This window comes from Notamacropus eugenii, chromosome 1 (genome assembly GCF_028372415.1).
Source record: "Notamacropus eugenii isolate mMacEug1 chromosome 1, mMacEug1.pri_v2, whole genome shotgun sequence".
NCBI classification, from domain to species: Eukaryota; Metazoa; Chordata; class Mammalia; order Diprotodontia; family Macropodidae; genus Notamacropus; species Notamacropus eugenii.
Genome location: NC_092872.1, coordinates 496303977 through 496318199, shown reverse-complemented (window position 1 = coordinate 496318199; position 14223 = coordinate 496303977). Strand labels below are relative to the sequence as shown.

Sequence of the window (14223 nt, the reverse complement as noted above, 5' to 3'; positions counted from 1 at the left end):
AAGTGGTCCTGGACCTGCCACTGTGATCCAAATTCTCAACTTCTGAGGTTCAGGGAAGTATTGGCTCCCCCAGGGTACAGTCGGTACCAGGAAACCCTTAGCACCAAAGTGTCAAAGATTAGACGATTTATAGTATAAAAAGGATATAAAACCATTTGTTACTTGTGAAGACAACTGGCTTTCTCACAATATCTAGGAGACACACACTGGGCAAATATAAAAATTCACATCATGGACTGAAGCTCCTGCAAATGGGTCCTTGGGGACAACTGGGGGAGCAGAGATCCCTTCCCCAACCAGCCCACTTACAGCAGCCCTTTCATGTCTTTAGCTTCATCCAAATCCTCCCTCAGCTTTAAGAGCCTTTCTTCTCTTTTGATAGGGGAAGGGGTAGGGTGTTAAAGGGAAGACCCAGTGATAAATTGGGTCATAATTACGTCTATTATCTGCATTAATGGAGGGGAGTGTGGCACAGATAATCCATAACAGCAAATAATCTAAAAACAATTTGTGTTTGGGAAGGCAGTGTAAGCTTCTGTGTATGTCCTGGACTGAATTTCCTTTTTCATTCTGTCTGGCTCCTCATCTCAAGTGACCTTTCCTATGTAGACTCACACTGACTCCTGGGAGAAAGAGGGAGAAAAGCCAACCTTGACTTCTACAAACTGGCTAGTCCACAGCTACCACTTCCTTGTGGGTCTCACCTTGCCTTGACCAGTCTCCATCATAAGCATGTGATATAATGGAAAAAGTGCTGGGTTTGGAGTCAGAGCACCTTGGTTTAAAGGTCAGCTCTACCACCTTGGGGACTTTAGCTTTGTGGGGTCTCAGTTTCTTAAATGTAAAACAAGGAGGCTGGACAAAATGACCTCTAAGGTCACTTTCAGTACTAAAGCTATAACACAATGAGATTAGAACTCCTTCCGATTTCCTAAAGATCCACATTCAATCCTCTTTTGCTGCCTCCAGCTCTCTACCTAGCTCTTTTCCCCATTAAAGCTGGAGATAAAAGGCCCCAAAGGAGATTCTGGAATGAGCCAGATGGGGGTGGGGGAAATGGTCAAAGGCAAGGTTACAGTGGATACTAAGTACTTACTGGGGAGGACATGTTGGAGACAATTCCTGGAGGAAAGCTTACCTCCCACTATTTTCAAGAAATAAGAATTTATTAACCATCTCAGTAGTGCTAGGCACTCTCATCTTGAGGATACTCACCCTCCCACTACCCACAAAGTAGATGCCACATACTATCTGATTGCAGCCTAAGGAGTCTGAAACCTGTCCTGGAGGTTATTCTACAAGAGGGAGCAGGTCAGCAGCTGTGGGCCCTTCCTATCATCAGCATTCCTGGATCTGTCATTACTTATGAACTCTATTTTCTAGTCTCTGAGGCAGCAACCAGTTTGGGCACCATGGTGTAGTGAAGGGGAAAAATAGCTCAGTATATAGAGTCAGGCTTGGAGTCTAGCAAACTCACTTCATCTCTCTGGGCCTCGGTTTCTCATGTCAAAATGAGGGAACTGGACAAGATGATCTCAAAGACTCCCTTACAGTTCTAAATCCTATGGTACTATGACTGAAGAAAACTGGTAAAGGTCAAGAGCAGAGAGAGCAATGGGGCCTTGCTCAATTGGGCTATGTCCTCCACTCACTATCAGAATCAGTCATGTGTGTGACTGTCACACCCAGAACCTCATTTTTAAAAGAGAGGGGATGTGGAGCCCTGTACTACAGGGTGCCAGTGCTACAGGGATGTTTACCTTCCCTAGCTTTTGGCAATCTTCCCTCAGCTCTACCAAGCGACCAGAGAAGTAAACACTCAGAGATAAAGGAAGATAGATGGGTAAGTCTTCTAAGTGCACAAGGGAAGGGAATGACAGAAAGTGTTTTTAAGAATGCTCATATCTGCCTCTCCACCCCACACCAATATTAGTCAGCCCTTCAATCTTAGTGTCACTATCATGCCCTCTAGTGGAGGGAAGTAGAGGGACATAGAAGAGAGAAACGAGATAGGAACAAGGATGAGGAGATACAAAGGGACTGTCTAGGATATAAGGGACCTATCCAGAAAAGAGGCCTCAAGAGGGTTCAGGCTTACAGTGCTGAGAGGAAGAAAAGCCACAGATCTAGGCTGATCATTCCTAGGTCATTCAAATCTCTTCCCAAGAAATTATAAGCAACCCTTGACAGAAACACTAATGCCACAAGGGTACAAAAGGGGAGCTCTTCGCAGAACAGGATGAGCATCTGTCCTATCCAGAGGCTGAGAAATCAGAAATGTGAATGTAGGGCCAGTAGATATATTAAAATCCAGCCCTTATCATTCTTCAACTAAAGCTGAAATCTGTCCCCTCCTCCCAGCAGGGAGAGCTGAGAACCCAGGTGGCATTCCCTTTTCTTCCCCAATATAGCCTACACCTCCAGAACAAAGTTCTTTCCCTTCAGTTCTTAGAAATACCGGTATCCCCAAAGTCAGTTTACCCCTGGGGATGTGGGAAGAGGAGGGAGGTTTTCCTAGGGCCTCCACACAGGATCACTCTCAAACAATTTTCAAGCATCCAAAGTCTTGACTCTGAGAGATCATTTAGACACGAACCTCTCTCACTCCATCTCCCATATCCTCATTGTACAACAGCCGAAGACCCTCAAGACCAAGTATCTGATCAGACCTCATCCTTCTCTTAGAAAATCTTGCTGCTACACGCTAAGGAACCCCCATCCCTATTGCACTTTCTTCTCCCTTTCAACACCAACTGGTCCCCTCCTCAACCTGAGCACACTACAACCCAGGTGTGTGTGTGTGTGTGTGTGTGTTTGTGTGTGTGTGTATGTGTGTGTATTTACCTGTGCACACCAACTGGCCCCCTTCCCCAACCTGAGTACACTGCAACCCAGGCAAGCATGTGTATGACATGACTATGCATGTGGATGGACTAACTGACAAAACCTTAGATGGGCTGCCACAGCCTCTCTCAGTTAAACAAGGCTAAGGAACAGGTCCCTGGGAGTGGTTTTCTTCTTCCTTCCAAAGGAATGGCCAGGGAGATAAGGAGAAGGATAGGAAAGCCAAAGAACGAGGGATGGGAGATCGGAGCCAGCTCCCTCCTCCCCTCCCTTCTCCTCTCCCTGGCCTGTAAACTCAGTACCCAGACAGTCTGAGAGGCAGTCTGGCCTCCCCAGCCCCCACCCTCACCCCCAGCCCCAACCTCTGCTCACTTCTCAGGCACCTTACTGGCTCCCGATTTCCGGCTGGGCACCACTCGGTTCCCCTTGTCTCGACCACCCAAGGGCCAATCGTCCTGGGGCTTGGGGGAAGTCTTTGTGGGGGGGCCCTCAGAGGGCCGTTCCTTGGGTTTTCGGCCCCGTTTCTTTCCACTTGATGTGCTTTTCTTCTTCTCCTTGGCAGAGAGCTGCTCCCTGCTCTTGGGTTTGGGAGGGGAATCTGCTGAGGTTCGGAACCAGTTCTAATGAGAGAAGAAAGCACCCAGTGAAGCCCAGGGGATTCAGGAGAGATCATTCCTCCTGTCTAGAATAGCTAAAATGTTAGCTTTTCCTTAAGTCTTGGTTCTCAATCTCACTATAACTATATGACAGACTCCCTCCCCCCATCCTTCCCAGAGACACAAACCCAGCCTTTCCTTCCACCCACTCCTGACTCCAGGGGGACCAGGCTAGGAACCCTTGTTGCTAGGATTGTTCCAAAGGAGTTTTGGTTAACATTCCATGGTCCTCACCTCTGAATGTGTCTTGATGATGTGGTATTTAACACCGCTTTCAGAACTGAACTCCTTCTGACACAGGAGGCATCGATACTTCCCCACCAAGTGGTCTCCCTGAAGTACACAGAGCTGGGTTCGCAATCCCCCAAGCCCTCCACCCTGACCCTGTCTCACAAGGCCTCAGAATATGCTGACAAGCAGTTCTGGAATCTTCAAACCCAAACAAAGGCAGGCAACACTAACATCCATTCTCCACCCCACCCTCAACACACACATACAAATATTCCTCTCCTCCCACAGGGGCTCAAGCAACTGAGAGGCTGCGGCCCCAGGAGCAACGAAGTATGTATGCCTCAAAAGCCCTGTGTAGTAGGTCATCTCTCAGAAAAAAGACACAATAAGCCCCTTAACAGCGGCCTTCCATTAAAATAAGCCAAATAAGATTTGACATTTATTGGCTCATCCAGTTCTTCTGTGATGTTTCCTCAAGTCCCAGCAAGAGACCCTAACCAAGGGGAAGATTTTCTACTACTCTGAATTAACAGAGAGGGCATCACTTCCTTTGAGCTGAAGGGATTATTCCCTCCATGTGAACCCCTCCTCTCTCACTGTAGCCCAGCAACTTCTGCACAAGGAGAGGTTTACCACTGCTAAGGTCCCTTCCCACAAACAGAATTCTGGGTGAGGGAAAAGAAGACTGACCTTGGTGCAGTTGGCCAGGTGGGCTTTCAGCCCAGATACACTAGAATAGATGGCTTCACAGCACTGGGAGGGAAACAGAAAGACAGAGAAAGAGGAGGATCAGGGGATGTTGCTGCTTTGTTGTGTATAACAGTCCCCTCCTTGGGAACCAGTATCCCTGCTCAGGTAACTAAGGGGATAAGACGAGATGGCTTCAATAACTTTAGGACTCTATGAGCCTAAGAATGAGCCTGACCCCACAAAAGTATCCATAGACACATGATCATTCCACACCGTCTTGCCTCCCCATGAGAAAGAGTTATAGCAGAGAGTTTACTGGACCTATGTCCAAAAAGGGAGCAGGGGGTTGCGGGTTGGGGTGGAGAGCTTGGGAATCTCAGGGCAAATCCCCAGACCTGAACCCCTTCTATGACCTCTTCTACCTGGGCAGTCTGAATGCCTGCTTGCTCAGTGATCAAGGAAACTAGATTGAGACTCATCTACTCCTAAAGCTTCAGGACAGCTTCTTCCCATCAATGAGTTTGTTTTAAGTCAGGGCAGCAGATACAGGCAGGCCCTTCCCACGGAAGGTCTTAGGGTTAGGGTTCTTTCTTCCTTTTCTTTCCCTTTCTTCCCCTTCCCCAGCTTCCCCAGCACCTATTATCCTTACGTTATTAGGGCAGTTGACATGACCTCTCTCCTTCACTTCATTCTTCCACGTCTCCAGCAGCTGGGGATTCAGTGTTGGGAGTCCTGGCCGAGTGTAATTAAGCTGCCAAACAATGTGTGTGATGGACGACAGGACAGCCTTCCCCACACACTGGCTTTCTTTGTAATGGGGGTAGGAGAGCACCAGGTAATCTGTGGCCGATCCCCTTACCTCCTCCCTCAAACCCCATTCTGTTCAATCATACTCTCTATGTCATTTACTAACCTGGAACCACCATGGTACAGAAAAAAGCCATGCAAGAGGAAATGGAAGGCATTCTTTACAGCTATAGCCTGCACTCCAAGGGCCATCCCCACCCCCCCCAAGGAGAGTCTATACAAAACAGCAGAATAAACACTAAAAATAAACTGTGTAACCCCTACTGGGAACAGAAAGAGTTAAGTTAGATGCTAAGGAGGTGTGAGGTAGATGTAGCAATGGGTGCCCCAAAGAGGCAATGGGACAACTTGTCTGGAAACCCAGTCCTTTCGGAGATAAGGGTGGACATGACTTTTGAAGTCACCTGTCAGGGCAGTCATGTGGTCACTATCTTCAAGAAGGTAACTAGAGAGCATAAATGACCAGCCCCAAATTACTTAGCCCTTCCCTCACCCTCTTGGTTTCAGGTACAAGGTCATCCTTCATCCGCCGCTTGGTCCAGTCCCGAGCTAGCTCATCCTCTGCAATCTCCTGGAGATGGAATACTGCCACCTGCGCAGACGTCCGGCGAATCCGGCCACTAGGTGTCCGTTCCATGTCCATCTCAACATCCGGCTCAGGAGGTTTTCCCACAGGTTCCTCAGGAGGCTATGCAAGAAGAGGTAGTAAGATAACATTTTGTGAAAGGTATTGCATTTCTGGGAGTATATCAGGGAAATGTACATATATAGCTAAGCAGAAGAGGAAAAAGGGTATCTTACCGGGGTAGGATGCTCTGAGCGGAGGTGGTAGTCATGGCCAGCCTTGGATTTGTAGGTCTTACCACAGTGAGGACAGGTGAACACAGGACTGTCCAGATCACATGGCTGCTTCCCACAGCGTCTCTGGTGGTACTGGTACCCCATGAGACTGGAGAAGGCAGCTGCACAGCCCTGTAGGTACAACATTCATTGCAGCATTCATTAAGAGCCAGGAGATCCTATCCAGGGTTAGCCCCAATCACTCTGGGAAGAAGGACCAGAGCCACAGAGTCCCACCTGCTGTCCATTTCATAATGGGAAACAGAGTCAGATATAAACTGAAAAATCCTTTTAAAGACAGACATTGTCCACTGTCTCTTTCAAGCTGACCAGAACAAGTTACCTGCTTGGAGTCCCTCCCCAAACGAGTGATCTCAAACACAAGGGACACTGGGGATGAGAAGCATGACCTCTGGAGACTTTGGGGTGGGGAATGGAAACTGACCTCATTGGGACACTTGAGCTTCCCCATCTGCTTCAGAACCTTCCTCAAACGCTCCCGTTCCTCTTGTTCATCCAACTCTGAGGGCTCCACATCTGTCAGGGGCTGAGGCTAGGGCCAGACAGGGTCAAAGCTAGAGTTAGCATCCTACAAAGGACTCTTCCCTTTAATATACATATACACTTTTACTATCTTCCCCATATATATACTTCTTCCTATTCCAACTCATACATGCATTTAACATGCCTCTGTCCTTACACCACTTCCATACCTCAGTCCCCTCCAAACTACACACACACACACACACACACACACGCACACGTACACACATGCACACACACACACACACAGAGGCCTGTCCTATGCATACACACTCTTCCACCATCCCTAGAATCACATCCTCCTTCTTACTAGTAATCAAGTTTATCTAATGTAAATGCCAAGGAGGGGTAAGATGATTCACCAGCCAGTCTCAGGCAGAGGGTTGCAGGTGGGGAGTGAGTCAATGGGTCAGAGGGCTGAGAGGGCAGTATATTGGCATAAGGAGAGAGATAAGGACCAAGGAGGGGGGCAGTCATACCTTGCTGCTGTGTTCTGCCATGGTATGGTAGTTGAGTCCTGCTTTTGACTTGAACTGTTTCTTGCAGTGCTGACACTTGAGCGCATCCTGCAGCTGGACAGCCCCCCATCCCCACTCCCAGTCAGGCATGGGGACAGGGGACAAGAGGAGAAAAGATTCACTCCCTCCTTCATTGTCTCCCTTCCTTCCTTTCTTCAGATCCTGGGCAGAATGAGCTCCAGGCAAACAAGAAGCAGCTTTCTTGACTCTAGGACACCTGGGTCCTACTGCATCCTCAGCCCTGGACCCCAGGGGCTAACCTCATCCTTACCTTCTGACAAACATCCATGTGCTTTTTGAGGCCTACAATGGTTTTCCTAGTGATGACTCCACAGGTGGGACAGACGACCTCACCCTTCTCATGGAGGATTCTTTGCCACTGTTCTTCTGGGCTCCCTGGAGGGCAAGAAGTAAGGGTTGTGGAGAGAAAGGGATAAGAGAGGGCCTTGGACAGGAGAGAAAGCCCACACATGGCACTAATCTTCACACTCCAGAAAGCCTGCACTCAAATAATGATGTGTACTGGTTTTCTGCTCAAAGATAAATCTATGTCTTGCTCACCCCCATCTGGTTTCACCTCAGAACCTGCCTGCCCAAAATCGTTCTCTTTCCTCATTTATAAGACCATGGGAGGCTACATTTTGAGACTATCTGTACCCCCAAGACCCAGCACAGTTCTTGGGGCTGTCCTGGGACTCTTAACCCCTCCCTGCCTTTTCCCCAGACTGTCAGAGAAGATAGTGTCATAAATAGCATCAAGAGCTGGACTTGGTGTCAGAAAAATCTGTGTATGAAACCTATCAATCACACACCCTGTGTTGTGTGGGACAAGTCATTTAGCCTCTGTGACCTTCAGTTTCTTTAGATAATCCCAGGTTCACTGTGGGGATCAAATGTTTGTCAAGTGCTTTGAAAATCTTAATAAAATTGTGAGCTATTATTGGGACAGGAATCAGTCCTTTCTTTGGCATTACTCTTTCCTAAGCTGGGGGAATTCCTTCCACCTACTCACCTGTGCTCAGGTGAGGTGTGGCTACAGATACCACCTCTTTCTTCACATTAGCTGCCAACACCTTTTTCCTCCCCTCCTCAGCACTGCTGCTAGCTTCCAACTTCTTGGCACGGTGGGCCTTGGCCTTGTCCTCTGCCTTGGCAAGACCTGGAAGGGATAGAATGTCACTAACAGACCCACTATCATATCGTGCCCCAGTCCCAAGTCCCTTTTGGATGCACCAAGATCTACATTCATCCCTCCAGGCCCTACCAGAGGCTTCAGGGAGATACTAAAGGTTTCTCAGGAAAACAAAGAGCCCCATAAACATCCCCTCCAGTCTGGTTCCCCAGAAACAGTCAGCAGACAGGGCAGGCAGCTTACTTGATTTCTCTACTATGCCAACCCAAAGGGCTTTACCTTTGATATTTCTGAGGTCGTGAGTACCATTTCAACACTGAGCCTCAGGGACTTTCCCAGAACTCTAACCCAAGGGCCTCACACCTGAGGGACACTTTCACATTATATATATGGATAAATATAAGCTAAGCTACGAGAACATCTGACACAAAATTTGACCTTACTAAGTAGCTATATATATATATATATATATATATATGTACATATATATACATACATATATATGAAGGAAAATGAATCATATTACAAAAAAGTTTCTTTAGCTCAAAGGACTAAAAAGCTGGAAGAGACCATAAAAATCATTCAGTTCAATCTCCTCGTTTGACAGATGAACAATCTTCTCACAGCATTCTCTTTTCCACCTTCCAACTTACCATATAATGTTGAATATTCTAGTTATGTGTGCAAAACTAAATGATTCATATGCTAACCAGGCAGCAAGCTCCATGAGAGCATAGACTGCTTAGCTCAATTTTGCATCTCTCTCATAATGTAACACAAGTTTTATACATAGTAGAAGGTTTGAGTTATGGTTTATAAGGTTGTTTTATACACACACACACACACTCACATATATATGAATCTCCATAGGGTACAACTCATATCCATTACAGTAGAAATTAGATCATGTATTAATTAGAATTAATTTGTCCCCAGCAGATAATTGGTCAAAAGAAGAGAAGTTCTGAAAAGATGAATTACAAATTCTTGACAATCATATGAATGACTGATACAAATCACTCATAACAAATGTAAACTAAACATCTCAGGTTTCACTTTATATCCAACAAATTGGTAAAGATGATAAAAATAAAATAGTCATTGATGGAGGGCTATAAGAAAGAAAGACAGGCACACCAACACACAATTGTTGGAGTTATAATGGTCTGTTTTCCATTCTGAAAAACAATTTGGAATTATGAAAGAAGTGTCACTAAAATATTCATATCTTTTAATATTGCAATTCCGCTACCAAGCATAGGTTCCAAGGAAGTCAAAGACAGAAAGACCCCACATCCACCAAAATATGTATATATATTACAATGCCTCTTCTTCCCTTCATAGCCAAATGCCTAGAAAAATGTCTCTATTTATTTCCTGTCTCCCCTTTTCTCGATCACTTCACTTTTTAACTCTTTGCAACCTAGAAGTCATTTTCTATCCTTCATTCTCACTCATCTGACATATTCACTCAGTTTCCAAGTCTTATCAATCCTACTTCCACAGTAGCTCTTGTATATGTTCCTTTCTGTCTATTCACACTACAACCATATGAATCCAGGTCTCATTTCCTCTCATCTGGCCCACTTGCAATATCCTTCTAAATGACTTCATTGAAGTCTACCTTCCCACTTTCAAATTCATACAACTGCCAAAATGATATTCCTAGAACACAAGTCTGACCATGTCATTCTTCCCCTCCTCAATGCCCTAACACTGTCAACAAACTTTGGTACCTTCCTGTTACCTTAGGATAAAATACAAACTCCTCTGACATTTAAAGTCTTTCATAATCTGGCTCCAGCCTCCCTTTTCAGGCTTATTGTACATTACCCTACTTCATATACTCTATTTTAGAGAAACTAGCCTTGATACATCCATAATATTCCATGTCTCACCTCTCTGGCTCTTGCATCATCCAGGCCTGGAATGCTCTTTGCTTTCTACCTCACAGAATCCCTGGTTCCCTTTAAGATTCAAGTACCCTCTTCTATAAGAGGCCTAACATGATCTTCATAGTTGCTAGTACCTTCCCACATTCTCCAGATGTTACTTTGTATATATTTTGTTCTGACGTGTCCATGTTGTTTCCCTAATAAAATATAAACTCCTCGAGGGCAAAGACTGTGTTGGTTTTTGTCCTTTTTAGCCCTAGTACCTACCATATAGTAAGTACATAATAAATGCTTGTTGAATACATGAATGAATAGTAGCATTTTTGTGATAGCAAAAAATAAAAAACAAAGGAGGCGCCTATTAATTGTAGAAAAGCTAAACAAATTGTGGCATGTTAATATAATAGAATATTACTGTGCTATGGAGATCAACAACAAAATATTTATAGCAGCACTTTTTGTAGTACCAAAGAACAGGAACATAATAGATGCATATCAACTGAACAATGGATAAATAAACCCTGATACACAAATGTAATGGAATATTACTGTGTTGTAAGAACTTCTGAATATACAGAAACATTAGAAGTCTTACATGAACTGTTACAAAGTAAAGGAAGGAGAACCAGGAAAACTATACACATAATCACAGGAAATATGGAAATGGAAATATTCAAAAAAACAAAGTTAACACTGTATTTATTATGATCAAGCTTGGCTCTAAAGAAGTGAAATAATCAATCCATTCCTTTTGGCAGAGGCAAGGGATTATGGGTGTATAACATCGTATATATTGTCAGATTCAATTGATGGTCCAGTAGTGTTGCTGAATTACTTTTTTTTTCTCTTGGAAGGACATAATTGTAAATGAAAGTGATGTAAAAATAAAAGATTTTTTTTCTTATGACAGATATGGGTAATTCAGAGAAATATATAATGTAGATAGAGTGAAGAACCAGGGCCACAATATATACAATGATTACCCTAATGTACATGGAAAGATCACAAAGAAGGCAGTTGCATTCTAAATAGCTGTAATGAATAATCTTGGTTCTGGAGAACAGATAATGAAATATTCCTCCTATAAAAGGGCTATAAGTGCAAGATAGTAGTGAATACACTGTCAAACAAGGTCACAGTGTATATTAGCGTCACCTAACTTTTCTTTGTTATAAGGCACAGTTCAATAGTGGAAGAAGGGAGTGAGGAGCAAAGGGAGAAGGGAATATGTCTAAAAGCAAATGATATAAAAACAAAAGGCATTAATCAAACTATATAAAATTAGTTTGGTCATTTGTTAATCAGAATAAAGCTGCCCATTTTTTATTTAGAGTATTACTGGCAATTTGGGGATGGTCATTTGCAGTTTCAGAACCCAAGTTTCATGACAACTGAAAATCACTGACTCGGAAGACTCCTAGAAATTCAATTCAAGTATGTTGTTACTTGCTTCAGAATTAACGAACCTAAGGCAGGCAGGAGAACTCAGCTCAAACAAACAAACAAACAAAAAACCCTCCTAAAATAATCTCTGGAATTTTATTCAGTCTCAAGTCTCATTACCAATATTATAGCATAAACTCGGATTATAATCACCTTGGATCATCAAAACTTCCTAGAAGGCCACATCTATTCGCTTCCCCTCTATTTCATTTTTCATTCTGTTGTCAGACTAATTATACTTATAAGTAAATCCTGTCATGTCATCTCTTTGCCCCAAAATTTTCAACTCCTAGCTTTTTTTTTTTTTTTTGGTTGGGGAAGCTTGGTACAGTACAAAGAGCACTGAGTTTGATGTCAGACAACCCAGGCTCACATCCTGACTCTACCACTTACTGCCTTATGAACCTTCAGCAAATTAATTCTCTAGGCCCCAGTTTCCCGAACTATAAAATGAGAGGGTTGAACTAGATTAATTCTAAGGTTCCACGTGACTCTGAATCATTTTATGATCCCGCTGCATACGGAATAAATCAAACTCCTTGGTTCAGCATTTAAGACTTTCTGCAATCTGGCACCAGCCCACCTTCCCAGTTTTCTCTAATATGATTTTGCCTTCTACATGTTACACTTCAGCCAAAACAGCCTATTCTCTATTGCCCAACCACACCCTGCAACCTCCCACCTCAATGCCTTGGCCTGAGCTCTTCCCTATGTTTGCAATGTCCTTCCTTTGCCTCATAACCCCATGAATTACTACCCAATTTTTAATGCCCAACTCAAATGCCAGGTCCCCTCCACGAAGCCTTCTTTGAATCTCCTCATCAGTAATGACCTTCCCCCTTGGATCTTCCTCAGGGAACCATTTGTTTTGTATCTTTCTAATATGCTTATCAATGTCATATTTTGTATTATGGTCACCAGTGTTTGTGACATCCCCTTACTAGACTGTAAGCTCTGTGAATATAGGCACCCAGCCTACTTAAACTTTCTATCTCCCCAGACTTAGGACAATGCTTTGTCCTCAGTATGAATGACTTTAATAAATATTTACTGTATCATTCATAAAAATCTAAATAGGACCTTGATGTTCCTAATTAGTCTCCTAGAGTATTAAGTTATACACACTTGAGTCTTTATAGCAATATGAGAATAACTGGGTACAGTATTATAGTAATGGATATATCTGACAAGTGCCATAATGGGACCAGGAAGGCACAAAGGTACCATGCTCCTGGCATAACCTAAATCAGGAATTCTGGCACCTGAGTCAACATCAATTAAGCAGGAAATTGGAGTAAGGTAAGGAAGGTGTAAGGTATGGCCACTCAGACAGATCTAGCACATGTGAAGTGAGGATGAGTGAAGAACTAGAAGGCCAGGGTATTCAAAAGAGGAAGAAGTTAGAATGCTAAAAACTGTAAGCTAGGTTCTGAATTCAGAAGAAGGAATAACCATAACCATCTTGTTGCTGTTCATAAGTGACAGCAACAAGAATCTAGATAGGATTGTGAGATCATAAATTTAGAGTTAAAAGAGATCTCAGGGGCCAACTTATCCAATCATCTCATTTAACAGAGAAACTGAGGCCCCAAAACATAAATGACTTGCCTAAGATCACAAAGGTAATAACTGATGCAGAGGGAAAAAACACCTGATTTTGAGTCAGAGGATCCACGTGCAAATTCTGCCTCTGACACCTGGATGACCTTGGGTTCAGTTTCCTATCTATAAAATAAAGGAATTGGGTGAGATGGTGTTTACCATCCCTTTTAGCTCTAAATTTATAATTCTATGATCCCAAGAGACTGAGGTCAAATTGAAAGCCACAGTCTTGAGACTCCAGTTTCAATGTTCTTTCCCTTATACCACACTGCCTCTTTACTGACTAAACTTACTACTACTCTACAACCTTTCCCCCTAAGCCCTATGCCTCCCTTCTCTCCTCAGTTTTATATTTCCCTTTGCTGACACAGACATAGACTTAGCCTCTCCCTCATTTCTCACCACTTTTACAATGGTATCACCTACTGCCTTGGACAATCAAGTATGCAGCAATGGGAATGGGTTGCTAAGAGAGACTGTGGATGTTCTTTCCCTAGAGACCAATAAAGCTTTTAAAAGAGATACCATTCTGAATGGGACTGTTTAAATTGGGCCTTACTTGAAGGCCAAGGGAATTAAGGAATTCTAAAGGTCCTGTACTCCCAGGGACTCCACAGTCTATAATTAGGTATTCCTTCTGATCATTGTTGAGCCCATTGTGAAGTATTTCCAATCTGGAACTCTTATACTCTTGTTGGCAAAGCTTCCATGAGCACAAGATCAATCCACATGAAAATAAGGCATCAAAGTAAGCTAAGTTTGAAGAGACTTGTCACCAGGTGAGCCACAAGGTGATGAATTTTGGGGACCACAATTCTCAAACGACCATCTTGGAAGTTGTGGAGATGGTCTAATAGGTTGGTTCCAGGAGTATTCTCATCTATGAAAACACAGATCCAAGAAGTACTAAACTAAACAGAACTCCCTAGAAATCCAATCATCATTTCACCATCATTCAAATCATTCACTGGCATAGATGTAATTTCCTGTTCCTATATTTCCCACTTGCCTCCTCCATCCAG

The 14223-nt window shown here is 43.7% G+C and overlaps 1 protein-coding gene across 5 annotated transcripts in view; it reads right to left on the bottom strand.

The window, feature by feature from the left end:
- LOC140519813 (uridine-cytidine kinase-like 1) overlaps positions 1 to 14223 on the bottom strand; it is a 76581-nt gene that overhangs the window by 44225 nt on the left and 18133 nt on the right. For all 5 annotated transcript variants that reach the window (XM_072633242.1, XM_072633240.1, XM_072633241.1 and 2 more), the window contains 10 exons: positions 8142 to 8288; positions 7401 to 7525; positions 7091 to 7183; positions 6514 to 6621; positions 6030 to 6200; positions 5722 to 5916; positions 5071 to 5172; positions 4422 to 4484; positions 3735 to 3833; positions 3217 to 3464 (listed from right to left, as the gene is read on the bottom strand). In XM_072633242.1, the coding sequence (XP_072489343.1) occupies positions 3217 to 3464; positions 3735 to 3833; positions 4422 to 4484; positions 5071 to 5172; positions 5722 to 5916; positions 6030 to 6200; positions 6514 to 6621; positions 7091 to 7183; positions 7401 to 7525; positions 8142 to 8288 (1351 nt within the window). The remainder of the gene's footprint in view (positions 1 to 3216; positions 3465 to 3734; positions 3834 to 4421; positions 4485 to 5070; positions 5173 to 5721; positions 5917 to 6029; positions 6201 to 6513; positions 6622 to 7090; positions 7184 to 7400; positions 7526 to 8141; positions 8289 to 14223) is intronic.